This window comes from Anopheles stephensi, chromosome 2 (genome assembly GCF_013141755.1).
Source record: "Anopheles stephensi strain Indian chromosome 2, UCI_ANSTEP_V1.0, whole genome shotgun sequence".
Classification (NCBI taxonomy): Eukaryota; Metazoa; Arthropoda; class Insecta; order Diptera; family Culicidae; genus Anopheles; species Anopheles stephensi.
The window spans coordinates 9,753,164-9,771,328 of record NC_050202.1 but is presented as its reverse complement, the minus strand read 5'-3'; the positions used below and the strand labels follow the sequence as shown (position 1 = coordinate 9,771,328).

Sequence of the window (18,165 nt, the reverse complement as noted above, 5' to 3'; positions counted from 1 at the left end):
GATCGGTTGTAACGTTACGCTAGGTAATGTAACGGAAGGTAGCGTTACCGACACGGGTAAGGTTACAGGGGGTAGCGTAACTGGTGGTAACGTGACCGGAAGCGTAACGCACGGAACAGCGGGTATCACACCGACCGGTAAGATTCCTTTCGTTTCGTAAAGAAAGGGTGAAACATAGTTTCTTCAGTTGGCTACGACGACATACACGCACCATATTCTGATCGTTTGGAACCTACCGAGCAAATTCTGCAATACGTTGCCAACGGTCAAGAGCAGCTGATTTACCAAACCAAGGTTTGTTTGTACCGAGAGACAGATTTGATCCGTGAAGGATGGGCAGCCCACCGGAATGTTTGGAAGCGTTATGGGGGGTAACGTCAGGATCGGTGGAAGCGTTACGGGAGGGATGGTAATGGTTGGCAGGGTTAGCAGCGGAGGCAGTGTTAGTATGGGTGGTAACGTAACAGGAGGTAGCGTAACTGGTGGAAGCGTTACTGGCGGTACAGTGATAGGACAGACCAAACCCAATGATCCTTGTTGGTGTGTGAAGGAAAATTAAACAAACATTAGAAATGAACTATTCTGCTACATTGGTGCGGCACCAGCGGAACATACCGAACAGACTTTGCAGAATGTAGATCACAAGCACCACCAACTGCTGCATTGCTCCCGTGTTTGGTTGAACGCCACAGATTTGCCCTGTCCCTATACCTATCGAAGGGGAGGATCCTCCTTTGGGGGGGGGGGGGGTGGGTAAACAAAAATGGGAAGATGCAATTATATGATCCTCGAGATGAAACTGTTTCCAGATTACATACCCAGCAATCCCTGCACGGCTTGACTGACGACCTGGAGCAGATCGGGCACTACACCGCCACCAGCTAGCCCGCCCACTATCCCATTCAGACCAAGCGGAAGTGAAAGTCCTCCACTTCCTGTTCCACCTGCATCAAGATCGAATCGTGAGTCGCTACTCCACAGAGCCATTCCCCATCCTTCCCCAACCTACCCAACAATCCTTGTGCCGCTTGGCTGACAACTTGCAGCAGACCAGGCAGCACACCGTTGGCGTTCTGATTGAGCAGTACGTTCGTGCCTGGAAGTGCTTGCAACAGTGTACTTCCTCCACCGCCTGCTAACAAACGACAGTTAAGGTTAATGTGGCAACGAAACGAGCGTTCCAAAACGTACCTAGTAGACCCTGTGCCGCTTGACTCACAACTTCCAGCAGCCGGGGCACAACGCCAGTGTTTTGCAGTTGCGTTAGCAGGGTATTTGTAAGCGGAGGTAACGTTCCACTCGGTACGGTTTGACCACCTTTAGCATGGAGAGAGTAGTAGAGACTGGTAAGCGACATGTGAAACGAGCGTTTGGGCGATCGTTGACCCGTACCTAACAATCCTACCAACGCTTGGCTGACCACACTTAGTAGCTCCGGTACTACACCGTTGTTTTGCAGCTGTCCTAGCAGCAGCTGAACGCTGTTCGACGTCAAAGGATTCGTGATTGTGCACAGAGGTGAAACGGTTGTACCCGGTGTGTTGTTATTGCCTTCACACGAGATCGTTCGAATGCAATGCGATTAGAGAAGATTGGGCGAGGAAAGAAAGGGGGGTGGGGGGGAGTTTCCACCTACCGATAACACCCAGCAATAGCTGACTGATTAGCTGCAGCAGCATCGTCACGGTACCATCGTTCTGTTGCGGAGAGTTGCAGCTGCACGGACAGCAGACAGCAGGCGGCGGTGCTGCAGTTACGGGTATGAATGTAACGGGTACCGCAGGAGGCGTTACTACGCTCGGTACCGTACACACGGCAGGAGCGGTCACTCGATCCACCAACAAACCTGGCAATGCGAAAAAAAAGGGAGCACACACAAATAAGCGGCAAGGAAGCTTACTCGCATGCACCGTCCTCTGCACGGTCAGTAGGTGAAGGTGAAGAGAGTAAGGCATAAACATAACAGCGTCGGTAGACGAAAGCAAGGAAGGGAAACGAAAGCGATAGTGTTAAAGAGCTTTTATTTAACAGAAAAGGTTTTGGGGGAAGAAGTCAACAGACATAGTGGAGTGAAGCACTACGATGTTTTTGAGTCGAGTTGCTAAAAACTAGTTAGATGGTTGCTGGTCCCTCCTATATCCCCAGGCCACCGCTTAGCATTCCTGTAGCAGTAGCTACTCCTGGAACTGATGCGACACCAGACGCGGACCCTCCCAAACCGCCGGTAAGTCCTCCGAGAAGACCACCTGCAAGACCACCTGTAAGACCACCACCACCACCACTACCACCCAGCAAGCTCACAACATTGTTCACAATATTCGCGATTGCATCGAGCAGTGCCTTGATCAGGTTGGTTTTCTCCCCCATTTGGTTCAACCCGCCCATCGTGTTGTTCATCGCTTGCTGCCCGTTCAGCACCAGCGACAGCAGATTGTTCAGTGCTTCCACAAAGTTGGCGAGCAGTGGCGTCACGTTCACCAATGCCTCCCGTAACACGCCAATCGTACCGTCTGCCTTAATTTGAAAGAGTAACTTTTCCAACTCATTAAAATCAGCAGTACCGGTTAGTATGAGCGTTATGTTCCGCAGCACATCACAGCAACAGTCGGACGTTTGATTATTGCCGCCACCATTGTTGCCGCCACCGTTGTTGCCGCCACCGTTGTTGCCGCCACCGTTGTCAAAGATCGAACAGTTAAGGTTTGCGATCGGGAACGGTACTGGGTAGGGGATCGGTACGAATCCATTCGGCAGTCCTCCGCTCACCGAGCACGTCGTGCTGTTGCAGTCCACCTTCAGGAATGGTTCACAACTGCTCTTACACAGATCGAACGAGTGTCCGACTGGGCAATGGTGTGTCGTTTTGCTATACGATCGAGATGAGACAGGGTGGAACAAGTGTATGGTCTCTTACTATTCAAGCGTTAAAAACTTTCGTGATCGACTTACCATCCATTATCACAGCTGTAGTACTGACCACAGTCGCGTGTATCTCGTACGAACCCGCTAAAGTTGCATTCGGCATTCGAGCACAGACGATCCAACACCTTGCGGAACACCGGGAAAGGACCTTCTCCGCACACATTGTTCACGTCGTCACGATCCAGCTGAACGACCGCTCCGAACAGGTTGTGCTGCTCGACCTGACTCAACATCTCGTTCAGCGAGTAATCGTTGTTCAGCGGACAGCTGATGGTGGTTGGATAGGGCGTCGCCAACAGTACACGATGTCTGGCCAAACCGTACATCAGTGCGTTCGTCAACATGGAAGGCTAGATACGAATAGTAGAGCTTTACTATAGCCTGTAACAGAGCAACGTAGCGATCCTCCTTACCTGTCCGCCATGATTGATCGTGACAAAGTCGGCTACATGGTTGAGCGTTTTCACCAGTCCCGATTCCAGCTGGCAGCTGCTCAACGTCACCATGATCACGTAGGTGTTGCCCAGGTAGCTGCGCAACTGCTCCATGAACTCCGCGTACGCCTGCTGTGTGACTCGGGCCTGCACCGGATCGCACTGCAGATCCAATCCCTTGAACCCGCTCTTCTGCAACTGCCGGCGGATCGTCTCGACCAGTGTGTCGCGTCCCTTCGCCGTCTGGATCATGGTGCCGAAGTACTCGCACGAGCTCGGACCACCGTACAGCGAGAACAAGCGATTCCGGCGATCATCAACCGTGTGCATGCTGAACCCGCTACCGTCCGTGTTCTGAGTGCTCTCGACCGGATACACCTCGTACAAGCACTCTTTCAGCATTTGACTGTTACCGATCGTCAGTGGATCACGCACACGACATATCACACCACACTTTTTCGCCTCGCAGGGTCCTACGACGCACTGTGCCACCATTAACGCCACCAACGCCCAGCATATCTGATTCTTAACTAAACACCACACCATCTTGCTGCTGTTTGATCACTAGTCTTCACTCAGCTACACACGATCCTCACCAACGCCAACCAACTCTTGAGGTCACCAGCGACTACCAGCGGGTGCCTTAATGCCTTAATTCGGAAAAACTACTGCACACCACCGCTACTGGACACACTCTAACCAATTGCTAAACGCACCGTGACCATCTTATATAACCCACCGGCCAAGGACGCTTATCCGCGATCTCCGCGAAAACCGTGCCCGATAAACGTGCTGGGGCGACCCATGGTAAAGCGTCTTGCGCTTATCGCTGGACCGTTTGCCACCCTGGCAAAAAGCTGCAAATTTTCACGCAATGCGCGACCCGCTCGGTGGCATACTTGAGATAAGCGGACGGGAACTGAAGAATAACCACCAGGCGGCCATTGGCGAGCGTTGGTTGGTGGAGAAGTGCTGTAACGAGTGATCCCAAAACACTGGACTGGCTTCCCTGCTCGTACTACCCAAAGAGATTAAAAGCAACAGAGAGAGAGAGAGAGAGAGAGAGACTTGAGTTTTCTGTTTTTCCCGCACGTTAACCTCACATCACCTCACAACGCACTATCTCGGTTGCTGGAAACGTGACCGATGGGACTGACCTCTCCGTCCTGGCATTCCATACGCTTTGTGTTTTTCGTTCCCTTTGTCCGTTAGTCAGTCAGGGTTAAATGACACCAAACATGTGTAATGTAAACTTCCAATGGAAACAAAAACCAACAGTTTCCGGAATCTTGTGTCGTGCTGTGATCGGTAACGAAGCAAGAGGCCACCGTCATATGGAGGTTGGTATGTTGGAGCCTTCGACAACTTGAACCAATAGCTCCCAGCTGAATGACTATTGTTTTTTTTTTTTGTTTTTGAGGGACAGGACCAAATCCTATTCGGATGGAAAGGGTCGTCCGGTGCCATTCTGATAACATGACCAGCCACCGGAACTCAAAATGGGTCTAATTCCCTGTACAATGATGAGATCACCAAGAGAGTTGCGTCAGTTTTAGACAGAGTACACATCTCAGCGCCGTATGTGAGTACTGGGACTCCAAATGTTCTTTACAGTATCAGCTCTGTCCACCGCGACAGGTGTTTTGAACGGAAATGATTCTTCATGCTGCAGTATGACCTCAACATCAAAGTTATTATTGGTGCTCACTTTTGACCCCAGATAGGTGAAGTTTTGGACGACTTCTAAGGTGCGGTTTGTACCACCATTTTGGGTTTATCTCGTTAATCTCCAACTAGAGGTTTAGTGCCGTTCGCTCGATCCTTTGGTAAGCTTCTGCTACAGAGAAGAGCCTCAAATCAATCATGTATATGTGAACTGCGTATGTCAGAAGCTGAATGGACTTATAGAAAAAGGTCGCTTGTCCGAGTCACAGATAAATCGCTCCTAAATAGAGCGCTTTATTGAAGAGAAGATAGACAAGCCAATCACACTGGCGCAGGTCCCGCTCAACCCTGAACCGCATCATCAACGCCTGGCTCCTACCCAAACTACTCTACGGTATCGAGATTGTTTCCCGCGAGCAAGCAACCTTCGAAAAGAGAGTAGCACCCGTCTACCATACAGCCATCCGCTAAGCTACTGGTGCTTTTGTCACCAGTCCGATTGTTTCCTTCCTGTGCGAAAGCGGTTTTCTTCCATTTCAGCATATCATCACCAACAGACTCGTGGCAGCTGCAGCTCGGATCCTTGAGAAAGTAATCGACGCAACTGCCCTCATTACCAGAGCTAACTCTCCGGGGAACCGGAAAAAGCAGCCACATCGCCAATACCACCTTTACGCACCTGATCCGGACCAAATACCAGCACCATCACCACATCTACACAGACGGCTCCGTTAATCGGGATTCAGCCGGCTGTGGGATCCATTCCAGCCTTGAAAATTGCGCCATCAAGCTCCCTAACCACACCTCTATCTTCTGCCGAAGCAATAGCCATCCGTCTTGCCGCCGATGAAGGACTTCGGACCGACATTCCGAATGTCATCTTCGCCGACAGCGCTAGTGTTCTGGCAGCCCTTCAACACGGTTCCTCAAAAGACCCACACATTCAGCTCCTAGATGACATCCTTCCATCTCCTGAAATAGTCCTCTGTTGGATTCCGGGTCATTCCGGAATCGACGGAAACGAGAAAGCCGACCGTCTTGCCAACGAAGGCCGGCTCCGTCCGGCCGAACCGCACAGCTCTCTTTCACGCCGTGACGCCATTCGCTTCACTAACGCAATAGTCGCTCAACACTGGAACACCACCTGGCACAACCTAGACCTCTCCACAAAACTCCGCTCCATCAAGCACAACACCGCCCCCTGGGACGATCCCGATTCCAGCCACATCCAACGAGTCCTTTCCCGGCTTCGCATTGGTCACACCCGCCTGACCCACTCCTACCTTCTCGACAGATCCAGTCCTCCACTCTGCAGCTTCTGTGGCGTCGATATTACCGTCCGCCACATCCTTACCGATTGCCATGGATACACTACACACCGAACCACCTGCCAACTAGATACCGACCTAGCCATCATACTATCTCCCGACAAGCAACAGCAGAACCGCCTCATCCGATTTTTACACATCAGCAACCTGTACCGCGAACTATAAATATATAGCACAATTGTTTCCATATTACAAAAAGAATAATAGTTAAGCAATAGTTAAGCCAGAGTTTTTACCACACATATGTAACAATAGACAGGAAAGAGGCGAATGAAGTCGCAAAGACCCAAAGCCACAATAAATAAACGAAAAAAAAAACTGGCGCAGGTCCTCGGTTAGGGGTAGCGAGAAGGGCCTTGAGAGTTTTCGATCCATCTTCACGTGCCATGTGTTGTTGGCCATTATTCTTCTTAAGAGTCTGGTAAGCTTAACTTCATTTGTGTGTACTCCAGATCAAAGATCATGGCCTCCAGCACGCAGTTACTTTATCATCTATCTTCTCACTCAAGGCTAAAGCTTATTCCGTTCCTGTTCGTAACATATGCATGATCAGAACAACAGTGGCGAATTAACCTAGGAGCGGAAGGAGCGACAACTCTGGGCCTCGTCGGTGAGGGAAATCCTGTTGTTTCCCTCCGACTGTTGGGAGTCCTCCAATTAGAGGGCCCTCAACTACCATTCCGCCCGGGGCCTCCAAAGACCTCGTCCCGCCACTGGATCAGAATGATCAGATGATCTAATCCGAATGAACAGCTGTTAGCTAAGAGCGACCTACCTGAACATATTCCATATAGGATGAACTATCCCCAAGAGTAGCTGAATAGTTTATTTCTGCGTATGAATCTAGATGTGACCGATTCCTTTCCGATACATCAATACTCAAACTAAACGTACTCGCCCCTATCAATAGGCCATCAGCAACTTAACTTAGTGTGTCATCTTCTTCTTCCTTGGCACAACAACCTCGAGAGGTCTCGGCCTGCCATTTCTGGCTTTCTGTGACTTGGTTTTACCCGTAGCAAAGTAGTCACCCTGGATGGGAATTGAATCCCGCCATTATCGCCTCGTCCACCGCGCCACCCCAGTATGTCATCCACTCCAACCCTAAATGTATCTTATCTTGCCGGACCCGGCCAGTGTCCAACCGTCTTGAAATGGATCCGATTTTTCAAACATAAACTGGTAATATTTCATTCATTTATTTATTTAACTGTATAGCTTGCTGCAGAGCACTATGTGCTAGGGGGACTACCAGCACCACTTCCTCCAACTGGTACATTACCGAGTACATTATTGAGCAGATTGATAACGAATGCTAGCAATTGGCTTAGAATATTGGTTTGGCCGCTTACGCCGGCCATGCCAACCAGCGTGTTGTTCATCAGCTGCTGTCCGTTCAACAATGTATCTAGCAGCACATTGAGCGGATCGACAATGTTGCCAAGCAGATCGAGAATTTCCGGAATTGCTCGACGTATCACGCCAACCGTATTGTCCAACCCGGTTTCGTTGAGCAGCAAGAACAGCTGTGAAAATTCACGCGTCACGTTGAAGAAGGTTGTCAGATTCCGCAGCACATCGCAGCAGCAGTCAGTCGTTTGATTATTGGCGCCACCATTGTTGCCGCCACCGTTGTTGCCGACACCGTTGTTGCCGCCACCGTTGTTACCACCGCCTCCCATCGAACAGTCCGGGTTGGGGTTGGGGAAAGGAATCGGGTAACGTATGGGCGTCATACCATTGGGCAGGTTGCCACTGACGACACACGTGGTACTGTTACAGTTCACCTGCAGGATTGGCTGACATCTGCTCTTACACAGATCGAACGAGTGTCCGACTGGGCAATGGTGTGTCGTTTTGCTATACGATCGAGATGGGAACGGGTAGAACAAGTGTATGGTCTCTTACTATTCAAGCGTTAAAAACTTTCGTGATCGACTTACCATCCATTATCACAGCTGTAGTACTGACCACAGTCGCGTGTATCTCGTACGAACCCGCTAAAGTTGCATTCGGCATTCGAGCACAGACGATCCAACACCTTGCGGAACACCGGGAAAGGACCTTCTCCGCACACATTGTTCACGTCGTCACGATCCAGCTGAACGACCGCTCCGAACAGGTTGTGCTGCTCGACCTGACTCAACATCTCGTTCAGCGAGTAATCGTTGTTCAGCGGACAGCTGATGGTGGTTGGATAGGGCGTCGCCAACAGTACACGGTGTCTGGCCAAACCGTACATCAGTGCGTTCGTCAACATGGAAGGCTAGATACGAATAGTAGAGCTTTACTATAGCCTGTAACAGAGCAACGTAGCGATCCTCCTTACCTGTCCGCCATGATTGATCGTGACAAAGTCGGCTACATGGTTGAGCGTTTTCACCAGTCCCGATTCCAGCTGGCAGCTGCTCAACGTCACCATAATCACGTAGGTGTTGCCCAGGTAGCTGCGCAACTGCTCCATGAACTCCGCGTACGCCTGCTGTGTGACTCGAGCCTGCACCGGATCGCACTGCAGATCCAATCCCTTGAACCCGCTCTTCTGCAACTGCCGGCGGATCGTCTCGACCAGTGTGTCGCGTCCCTTCGCCGTCTGGATCATGGTGCCGAAGTACTCGCACGAGCTCGGACCACCGTACAGCGAGAACAGGCGATTCCGGCGATCATCAACCGTCTGCATGCTGAACCCGCTACCGTCCGTGTTCTGTGTGCTCTCGACCGGATATACCTCGTACAAGCACTCCTTCAGCATTTGACTGTTACCGATCGTCAGTGGATCACGCACACGACATATCACACCACACTTTTTCGCCTCGCAGGGTCCTACGACGCACTGTGCCACCATTAACGCCACCAACCACCAGCAGATCTGATTGTTAACTGTACACCACACCATCTTGCTGCTGTTTGATCACTAGTCTTCACTCAGCTACACACGATCCTCACCAACGCCAAACAACTCTTGAGGTCACCAGCAACTACCAGCGGGTGCCTTAATGCCTTAATTAGGAAAAACTACTGCACACCACCGCTACTGGACGCACTCTGTACCCAGGTCGGATGCACTGCAGCCATCTTATATAACCCACCGGCCAAGGACGCCTATCCGCGATCTCCGCGAAAACCGTGCCCGATAAGCGCGTATGGGCGATTCATGGCATAGTGTCGTGCGCTTATCATGCGTACCGCCGCACCACACCAACCTCTGTACTGGTTTGTAAGCTGCAAATTTTCACGCATATGCACCACCCGGTTGGTGTGGCGTGCCTGAGATACGGCCGTGCAGCAGGTAGAGGAATCTTCGCGGACTTCACACTGCTACTGTGTCCGCCGTGGGTCCAACGCTTCCATGACCTCTCCGGTTGTGTTGGGTTTGTTTTCAGGCCAAACAACTTTGCGGTTCGATAGTGTGAACGTGACCTGGCCGGAATGCTCCGTACGGTTTCGCTTCCTTTTGTCCAATCGCCTGCGTTAAATGACACCAAAGCTGTAATCTGAGTGTATTTCATGGGTAGAAGTGCACATCCCCTGTTGAAATCGTACCGTAAGAAAGAAAAAAAACCGAAAACCAACGATGAGGGGTCGACGGGAAGACCTAAGCACGAGACTCAAACCATAGTTTCCCAACCGGAAGCTTTCAATCACTAATTGTAAGTGTTCTAAAAACTTTAACTTATTTCTTTTTGCATGTACTGTTAACAAAATCGTATCGTAAAAACACATTGTACAGGTTCTATAATGTTGAGTTGCGCAATTTTTAGCGCCATTCAGAAGAAGTTGCTCAACCCAGTACGCACGTGGTGCTTTTACGTTAGTTTTTTTTTTTGACACAAAACAAACCGTTTTTTAGTTCACTTGTAACGGATGGACACATTAGGGGTTGTTTACTAACACTGGCACTTGAATGAGTCTATTTTTTGGGTTTCATGTAACTTCCACAAGGTGTGTAATAAGAACAGTTGTGTGGAACGAAGCATGACTAGTCGGAGATATTATGAAACATGTTGCAGTAAAGTTTGTTTTTGAATAAATTAGAACAATTCGGGTGGTAGTTGCGACAGCGGAGCCGGTCTTCACACGGCAGGGGTTCAAACGCCATCTAGGCCGTTCCGCCATAGTGAGGACTGTTTATCCAACTATGCGGTATGAATAAGTACAGTAAGCCAGAAATGGCCAGGCAGGACCTAAGAGGTCGTTAGGTCAAGAAAAAAGAAGAGGAAGAAGATCAATTTTGGATTACGATAAACCCAAACACTACTATAGGTTAATAAGTAGTAGGAGGGATTTTCGGATGGACTGAGGCCTGACAGCTAGTACCCAAGCCGTAGTAGTCGTGAAGATTCGTGGCCTTGCTGATTAGCTGCCGGTCCGTTTCGGCCATATGAGATGATTGAAGAAGGAGCTCCGATTACAAGACTCTTCTGAGGAGGGTTGGCAATCTGGACCTATCGTTCACTATTTTGTACAATGCAAACTACGGTACCCGATCTAATATTCTCACCCATCTCTTGAAACTTAAAGTGGTTGTACAATCCAAACGGGCTCTGATCAGTAGGCAGGTGATGGCTCGTTATCAACTCTTTAAAGGCAGTTCCTTGGCCAGTTTGGTCATAGCTACTCCGAATCAACAGATATCACTGAAGAAAATAGACTGTAAATACTCGAAACGATAAGTAAAGCTATGGGTCTTTTGGAGGATCATTGGCACACAGGATCACTTGAAAAAAACTGATGTGGGAAGTGAGTCCGAGGTCAGGATTCTTAACTTTTTGCTGACCAAGAACAGCAACTTTTACCTACTTTAGACTTCTGAGGGTGCAGTTCAATTACTGATACCACTAGAGGCTGTCCATATGGTGCATTACCGGATACCGAATCTGGTCCGGAAATGACCGGCGGGGACCTCTCGAGGCCTTAGTACCAACGAAAAAATTTATAGAAAACAACGTTCCACACAGATTTTGTGTATAAACACGAGTTTTAAATTTGAAACATTTTATTAGTAATATCTTTCACATATCTAAAGATTTCGTACAGAATACATTTACCACAAAACAGGAAAAGCTTATAAGCAATAACAAAACAGCATAATCAGCGCAGTTCGACCGGACCGGACAAAAAATCTCTCCCTTTCAACCCACAAACCACCCTTACAATCGTTTGGGCCGGATCGGCATGCACAGATTGTAGTGTGCGGCTTTGTCCCAGAAGTCTTCCCCCTTCCATCCGCACCATCCTTTCCCCAGGACCGGGCCCAGCTCGTCCGCCCCGGTGTAATGTGGATCGAGGATCAGAAATTTCGTTTCGCCCAGCTCAGCATTCATCGACACACCGAGTATGGTGTGGGCGAGCACACCGCCACCGATCATGATCGGTGTGCCTTCCTGCTGGAAATGCTGCAGCAGCTCCATACCGCGCGACCCCATCTCACTGCCGTGCGTCACGAACATGATGCGCGAATCGATACCGACCATATCGTTCAGGCAGATGGACACCTCGGTCGAACCGATCCACTGCCGGGATCCGATAAAGTTGCGCTGCTTATCGCCGATGCGCACCAGGCACGATTGAATGTCGTCGTGCGTCGGAATCTTGCCGGAACCGTAACCCTGCAGATTGAACCACGAGACGAGCGTCTGCAGCGATCGGTACGCACATCCCCAGCCCTTATCGTCGAAACCGTCCTGCATGTAGTGGTGGTAGGTGTAAGCCCCGGCCACAAGCGCCGTTCTACCGTCCGGGTCTGAAATTGAATGGAAAATCGGAAAACGCTTTATTAGAGAGGGAGCTTTTCGAATTACAGCACACACACGCTACAGCTTACGTGGTACGCTGAGTGACTCGTGCGGGTTGATCAAACGTTTGCCCGGCTGAAATTGGTACGCGTTTCCTTTCCGGAAGTAGGGCAGGGTCATTTTGAGCAAAAACTGTTTGTGCATGTTGGCACGCTGCCGCTCCAAAAACGAGTCCGCTTCGCTCAACTCCCCGTCCAGCGGATACACGCAGGTCACAAAGTGTCCGAGCTCTTTGGGCAGCATGTGGTAACACTTGGACACGTACAGCCGCTGTTGGTGCCGTAGCTGCTCGAGCAGTGCGGCTTCAATCAATCCCAGCGAACAGTCCACGCTCTCCACCATGTTGTCGAAGCATTTGTCCAGCTTCTTCGTGCGGTGCACCATGCTGAGACAATCGACCTGGAACGGTACCTTCACCGTTTGGTCGTCATTGCGCCGATCGATCGTTACGTTGCACGCCTCCCGGCGAAGCTTCTCATCCAGATCGTCCTTGGACTTTTTAATCAACAGCCCAAAATCGATTACCCGGTAGCCGGTGGGCGGTCGGTTGCTAATCTGTGGTTTCTTCGCCTTCGCACGACCACCACCGACCACCCCGAAACCGTCGTCCTGTTCCGGGGGCGGGGCCGAGGCCATTGCGTACAGCATCTCCACCGTCTCTTCCTTATCGATGCCCGTGACGACGTAGTCGCTTAGCAGCACGCCGGGTGCCGCCGGTACGGTGAACGCCACACTGCCCGAACCGAGCTGCTTGCGCAACCGGAACGCATTCTCACAGACCGACTTTTCCGTCTGCTCGCACACCAACGTTAGCGTGCACTGGAGGCGAAGCAGATAGTACTCCCGGTAAAGGAAATCATCCTCGAACGTAACACATTCCACCGACTGCAGCATCCTGTTCGTGAAGATGAACGTCTGCAGCTCGGCCCCCGGTTCTCCGGTGTAATGTACATAGACAGGATAATCCGTGACAAATGCGTCCGGTCCGTACTTTAGCAGAAAGTCGGTTGGATCTTGGTAAGGGCCAGTTTTGACCCACCCGATAAGATCCAACCCGCTCGGCAGGTTGCGCTGAATCGGGGACGGTGTGTCGGTGGGCACATTTTCTACCGCCTCTTCCGATTCTTCGTTCGTTTCTTTAAGTACGCGTGCGAATCCTATCACCGTCGGCACTCCGTCGCAGATGGTACCGTACAATTCGCCCGTGCTCGCCGTCGCAAACGATGGATCGCATATGCGCTACAATAACAAACAAACCCAATGAAACACGTTGGCAGGAAGTTTGAATAAGCTACACACTCACTACTCACCTTCTTTACATGGCTCGATATCCTTAATTTTACAACCATTTTGCCGGAAAATCCAATTTGCAATTCAAAATAAAACACCAACACACACAGCCACGGATTGTTTACGTTGCAGCGAAAGTGACACGTACAGCAAATAACACGTATTTGACAGCTGGACAGCAACACCGCTGCTGCCACCTGCTGGTCATGATATTTGACGTGCGGAAACATTTAAAATAACGGTTGGTTGGTGGATTTCAATATAATTTTTATGAGTCTTCTACAATTTTAACAACAAAGCAGTAGAACCAAACGTTTTATCGGTAGATTAAATTATTTATTTGTCAAAAACTTACTCTCCTAACGACAGGCAACTTAATATTCAAACTATCGACCTTTTCCTAGTGTGATAAAAAATCTGTGCTGTGAACCGAATGCAAATGCGTTCCGCCATTCACCTCGAAATGGGTTCCTTGCTCCGTTGTGCTGGTCCATTGCCACTGGTTTTATCACGCATATGCGCATCATGCTTCCTGTTGTTGTTGGCATCATGCAGAAAACGGCACCCTTCCATCTTCTTATCGGGCGTTTTTCCCGCACCCTGCTATGCTGGTTTCATGACGGCGTACGGCTATTCACCAAAACCCTCTTATCGCTCCTCACAGTAAGGTCGATTCCATATCCTCGTCATGGTATTTAACATATTTCTGATACGGTTTTTTGTTCGTCTTTGAGCTTGTCTTTTTCGCACCACCGCTTTCATCATCCGTACAGTCATCACTATCGGTGTTCTCATCTCCATTGCGCACATGTGCGCCCTGCTGTTGCGATCGCGTCACTTCCGATTTTGTGTCCTGCTTGGACATACGGTTTCCTTCCGGCTGTTGCTTCTCTTCCTTCGTCGCTTTGGCAGTTTTTGACACGCTATTTTTTGCATCCTGCTCCTCCTCTACGTCTGCTCCATGGCCAATGTTAAAGTCCAGATCTTCCTCACCGGCCAAAAAGCGGATATCTTCAAACCCGCTCTTTTGCGATTTCTCCTTCAACCGTGCCAACACGCTGGAGCGTGATTTGCGGGCGTAAAAGTACGTGACACTGAGAATGCACAGGAAAAACGTAACGGTCGATATGGCGTAGATGAAAAACTTCATCAGGCTGGGCGCTTTCTGGAGCTGCTCGATCGGAACGTTCGGTGCAATGGCCAAACCGGGTGCGATCACTTCTTCCGTTGTGGATTCCGCTACCGGTTGGAGTACCATGTCCGATTGGGTGGTAGTGATGGGTTTCGTCGTAGTCGTAACTGGCGTGGACGTAGTCGAGGTGGAGGTAGTCGCCGTTGAGGTGGATGTAGGGGAAGCTGTGGTGGTGGTGGTGGTTGTGGTTAACGTTCGGGGTCTATTGGTTAGGGGGACAAAGATGGGTCTTGATGGACGTAAGTTGTATCGCTTCGTGGTGGATGTGGCAACGGTTGAGGTTGTCGTTGTTCTTGGGGCTGTAGTCGTCGTCGTAGTAGACGGTTTCGGTTTAGCAGTAGTAGTGGTTGTAGTAGTCGTTGTAGTAGTAGAAGTAGTGGTGGTGGTGGTAGTAACCGTTGTTGGCTTAGTTGTGCTACTAGGCGTGGAACGTGTGGTGCTAGTAGTCGCTGCAACGGTGGTCGATGTCGTCGTAGGTTTCGGAGAAGTTGTAGACGTCGTGGGCACTGTGGACGTCGTACTAACGTTCGTAACTATACCAGCCACTTCAAACACACACCGTTCTCGATAGTCTGGACAGCAGGTCTCACCGGTCACACAATCCTCGTGGCAATCGCAGTGCACAATCGTATCGCTACTATTCAGTACAGCCGCCATACTGCTACCGCACCGGTTCTCGCACGAATCAATCTTCACCGGCACGTTCTCCGCTTCCGACGGTGGATCTTCACTATCCTCAACCGGCACTCGGCAACTCTCACCCTGCAGCAGGCTCACATCATCGATCGCAATGTCACTTTTGTACCGCAGTCCAAGGCTTGCTTCGATGACGATCTGAAACCGCTCGGTTTGCTGGGCCACCTCAACGTGTCCCTCGTGCCACACGTTTTTCTGATTACCCTGCAGCACAAACACCGGCTTCACATCGTACAGATCGCTGGTCATCGGTTTTACGTACACGTTCAGCGTACCGACCGATTCTCCGTACATGTGGTAGTAAAACTGGAAGCACGCGCCATTGCTAAGTTCCGGTTCGAACAGGGGCGAAATGAAGCGGGCCGTATCGTTCGTCAGCTGCTCGCCAGAATCGACGATCATGAAGTGTCCCGCCTTCGGTTGCATCGTGGTGTGATCGTACTTGGGGCCGGTACGAAGTGCTCGCGGGTTTAGCGTTCCGTCGCTTCGCTTCCAGTCAAAATCGTGCAGCGCATCGTTCGACCAGCCACACAGTGATTCCGCCTCAAAGTCGCACGTGGTAGCGGTCGATTGGCCCGTCCGGCGGCAAACACCCAACGGCCGATCCCAGTGAGTTCCGTTGCAGTACGTATTGCGTGATCCGGCCAGCTCCGTTCCTTCAAAGCACGAGAGCCACGCGGTCGCTTTGTTCAACTCGTACAGCACATAGCCGGAAGCGACGTCGGGCAGCATATCGCATCCGGATTCTGGTGAGTACACAAACACACACACACATATAATATTACACATTATCTTCCCGATGGTTTTGATCGGTTTTGGTCCTGATTACTTACTCACACACACCGGCGTCGAGGTATCCCAGCGGCCATTTTGGCAGTTGGAGTACCGATTGCCAACCAGCTTAAACCCGTACGAACAGTCGAATCGCACCATACGGCCTCGGTTTCGAATTTTAACCTCCCCGTTGACAAAGTACGGTGTTGGGCATTGGGCCACCAACTGCCTCATTGCTGGACGACGGACAGGAAATACTGGAAATTTGGCATGCATTGATGAGTTGAATTGTTTCCAGTTAATATTCTTTTAAAGAGATGGATATTCCTACCGACGCGTCGTTGTTCGGTTAAGCTGGTGACGGAATCAGTTAAGTAGATTATACACCAACAACCGAACAGGGTTAGTCCCTGCATGTTTGATATCCACATGATAGAGAACTTGCTGGCTAGAACACTCGATCGAAGCAGAACGGAACAATCCTCCACTCTGTTGGACGGCTTGGTACGTACTGAAAGACGCGCTTATCAAACCTCAGCGGTCAGCCAGCAGTAATGAATGAATTGTTAATGCAAAAGATCACATTTTTCTACTCTTTCTTAGCGTTGGGCAGCATCATGCACACGATAAGCGCTCAACGTCCATGTGAGTGTGTCAGCATCTTGAACAACATCTGTGAGGGTTTGAGATTTTAAGCCTCATTTATCTTTTTCTCCGCAGTAGCACAATCTGGGGCATAGAAATGGGAAGACTTCTTTCGAATGAAATTCCCTTGGACAATCCTTGTCTTACTTCATTTTTTTTTATTTCACATGTAACAAATAATTCCTTTTCCCTAATCTAACCACTCACTAATGTAAGTGCATAGTTTTGGCGTAATTTCACCGCAGTCGGCACAGTTTTTAATGACCGGACAAATGCCACACGGCATCTGCACCAGGCCCGGTGCCGCAATAGGCGTCTCGATCGCCCGATACAGAAACCCTCCATTGATCTGTGCAATCCGTTCGGCTTTCCCATCGTACACGACCGTCTTGAGAATGGTTTCCAAATCGTCCTCGTCCAGACTGATCTTGCTAATGCCCAGATCGGAGATGAATCGATGCACATCCGCCACGGTACATTCGGACAGCTTCTGTACCGCCAACGGGCCCTCACCGCTCGCACGGGCCGAATCACGCTTCATGCGCAAAAATCGTAAGCACTGCTGATTCAGCACGTCCACAAACTCAACCTCAAAGTCTTGATCCTGGTACCAGGCACCACCCGTTATGGAACGATCCGGTTCGAGATTGTACAGCATGTACACTTTCTTTTTGCTGGCCTGAAAAAGAGAGAAAAAAAAACAAACAAACATAGAAAACATACCCAAAGATAAGCACACCCCCGTCGCACACTTACATTCACCGATTTAACCGCCTTGATGAGCTTCTTGTTTTCCAACTGTTTGAGCACTTTGTTAAGCTGCGTCATGACCAGATTCGATTTGACGCGGATGTCCCGTATCCAGATGCCCTTGTTGCCACCCTCCTCCACAATGTTGTATATGACGCGCTCCTCATTGTCGATATCCTTCGGGGCGGACGATTTCTTGCCCGGATCCTTCATGCGGTAGATCAGCGTGTTGCCTTTCTTCAGTATCTCCAGCACACCGTCCAGAAGCAGCTTGTTGAGCGCCTGCACACGCTTTTCCGGCGGAACGGTTTGTAACGATTCGGCCAGGTCATCATTGTTGATACCTTCCGGTTTATCTTTCGCCAAGGAAATGATCTGAAACCCGATCGTCGAGATTTCATCCATGCTGCTGCTACCACCGGCACCGTGCGCTGCGATGTTTGTTATTGTTGATGTTTGCGGTTTCGCCGTTTGACGTTTTGATGCGTGATCGAGATTTAGACAGGTGAGGTGGTATGTCGGAGAATGTGTATGTATCTTGGGAATTGAAATGAAATTTCCGACAAACGACGGTTAGAAAATTTTGCTCTTAGTAAATTTATGTGTTTCGTCATAAAAATGGAACTGTTTATTGTTTTGAAATTTAATTTACCACCATTAATTTCAGCAATACC

General features: G+C 50.0%; 5 protein-coding genes across 5 annotated transcripts; all 5 read right to left on the bottom strand.

Annotated features, from left to right (window-relative positions):
* Positions 1-2,004: 2,004 nt before the first annotated feature.
* On the bottom strand, positions 2,005-4,016 carry LOC118503845. Its single transcript, XM_036037554.1, has 3 exons — positions 3,336-4,016; positions 2,950-3,272; positions 2,005-2,866 (listed from the first exon to the last, which is right to left on the bottom strand). Exons 1-3 carry the CDS (start codon positions 3,900-3,902, stop codon positions 2,134-2,136), a joined length of 1,623 nt encoding a protein of 540 aa, XP_035893447.1. The 5' UTR covers positions 3,903-4,016; the 3' UTR covers positions 2,005-2,133.
* A 3,435-nt stretch (positions 4,017-7,451) lies between these two features.
* Positions 7,452-9,842, bottom strand: LOC118503844. The gene is made up of 3 exons (XM_036037553.1): positions 8,679-9,842; positions 8,293-8,615; positions 7,452-8,209 (listed from the first exon to the last, which is right to left on the bottom strand). Exons 1-3 carry the CDS (start codon positions 9,243-9,245, stop codon positions 7,582-7,584), a joined length of 1,518 nt encoding a protein of 505 aa, XP_035893446.1. The 5' UTR covers positions 9,246-9,842; the 3' UTR covers positions 7,452-7,581.
* A 1,483-nt stretch (positions 9,843-11,325) lies between these two features.
* On the bottom strand, positions 11,326-13,576 carry LOC118503843 (ufm1-specific protease 2). The gene is made up of 3 exons (XM_036037552.1): positions 13,455-13,576; positions 12,174-13,383; positions 11,326-12,092 (listed from the first exon to the last, which is right to left on the bottom strand). Exons 1-3 carry the CDS (start codon positions 13,491-13,493, stop codon positions 11,500-11,502), a joined length of 1,842 nt encoding a protein of 613 aa, XP_035893445.1. The 5' UTR covers positions 13,494-13,576; the 3' UTR covers positions 11,326-11,499.
* Positions 13,577-13,748: 172 nt separating this feature from the next.
* LOC118503834 (uncharacterized protein DDB_G0290587-like) lies at positions 13,749-16,634 on the bottom strand. The gene is made up of 3 exons (XM_036037543.1): positions 16,428-16,634; positions 16,156-16,353; positions 13,749-16,068 (listed from the first exon to the last, which is right to left on the bottom strand). Exons 1-3 carry the CDS (start codon positions 16,525-16,527, stop codon positions 14,093-14,095), a joined length of 2,274 nt encoding a protein of 757 aa, XP_035893436.1. The 5' UTR covers positions 16,528-16,634; the 3' UTR covers positions 13,749-14,092.
* A 245-nt stretch (positions 16,635-16,879) lies between these two features.
* LOC118503842 (probable DNA-directed RNA polymerase III subunit RPC6) lies at positions 16,880-17,954 on the bottom strand. The gene is made up of 2 exons (XM_036037551.1): positions 17,498-17,954; positions 16,880-17,420 (listed from the first exon to the last, which is right to left on the bottom strand). Exons 1-2 carry the CDS (start codon positions 17,894-17,896, stop codon positions 16,932-16,934), a joined length of 888 nt encoding a protein of 295 aa, XP_035893444.1. The 5' UTR covers positions 17,897-17,954; the 3' UTR covers positions 16,880-16,931.
* Between the last annotated feature and the right edge of the window lie 211 nt (positions 17,955-18,165).

What these genes read in the sequence shown, in the direction of transcription:
- LOC118503834 (XM_036037543.1), bottom strand. Translation starts at nt 16,527, where the DNA reads ATGTGGATATCAAACATGCAGGGACTAACCCTGTTCGGTTGTTGGTGT. An exon ending in AACCGAACAACGACGCGTCG is followed by an intron (nt 16,354 to 16,427) that starts GTAGGAATATCC and finishes CCAAATTTCCAG; the next exon opens with TATTTCCTGTCCGTCGTCCA. An exon ending in CTCGACGCCGGTGTGTGTGA is followed by an intron (nt 16,069 to 16,155) that starts GTAAGTAATCAG and finishes TGTACTCACCAG; the next exon opens with AATCCGGATGCGATATGCTG.
- LOC118503844 (XM_036037553.1), bottom strand. Translation starts at nt 9,245, where the DNA reads ATGGTGTGGTGTACAGTTAACAATCAGATCTGCTGGTGGTTGGTGGCG. An exon ending in CGATCAATCATGGCGGACAG is followed by an intron (nt 8,616 to 8,678) that starts GTAAGGAGGATC and finishes ATTCGTATCTAG; the next exon opens with CCTTCCATGTTGACGAACGC. An exon ending in TACAGCTGTGATAATGGATG is followed by an intron (nt 8,210 to 8,292) that starts GTAAGTCGATCA and finishes TCGATCGTATAG; the next exon opens with CAAAACGACACACCATTGCC.
- LOC118503842 (XM_036037551.1), bottom strand. Translation starts at nt 17,896, where the DNA reads ATGGATGAAATCTCGACGATCGGGTTTCAGATCATTTCCTTGGCGAAA. An exon ending in AGGCGGTTAAATCGGTGAAT is followed by an intron (nt 17,421 to 17,497) that starts GTAAGTGTGCGA and finishes TCTCTTTTTCAG; the next exon opens with GCCAGCAAAAAGAAAGTGTA.
- LOC118503845 (XM_036037554.1), bottom strand. Translation starts at nt 3,902, where the DNA reads ATGGTGTGGTGTTTAGTTAAGAATCAGATATGCTGGGCGTTGGTGGCG. An exon ending in CGATCAATCATGGCGGACAG is followed by an intron (nt 3,273 to 3,335) that starts GTAAGGAGGATC and finishes ATTCGTATCTAG; the next exon opens with CCTTCCATGTTGACGAACGC. An exon ending in TACAGCTGTGATAATGGATG is followed by an intron (nt 2,867 to 2,949) that starts GTAAGTCGATCA and finishes TCGATCGTATAG; the next exon opens with CAAAACGACACACCATTGCC.
- LOC118503843 (XM_036037552.1), bottom strand. Translation starts at nt 13,493, where the DNA reads ATGGTTGTAAAATTAAGGATATCGAGCCATGTAAAGAAG. An exon ending in TATCGAGCCATGTAAAGAAG is followed by an intron (nt 13,384 to 13,454) that starts GTGAGTAGTGAG and finishes TTGTTATTGTAG; the next exon opens with CGCATATGCGATCCATCGTT. An exon ending in CGAGTCACTCAGCGTACCAC is followed by an intron (nt 12,093 to 12,173) that starts GTAAGCTGTAGC and finishes ATTCAATTTCAG; the next exon opens with ACCCGGACGGTAGAACGGCG.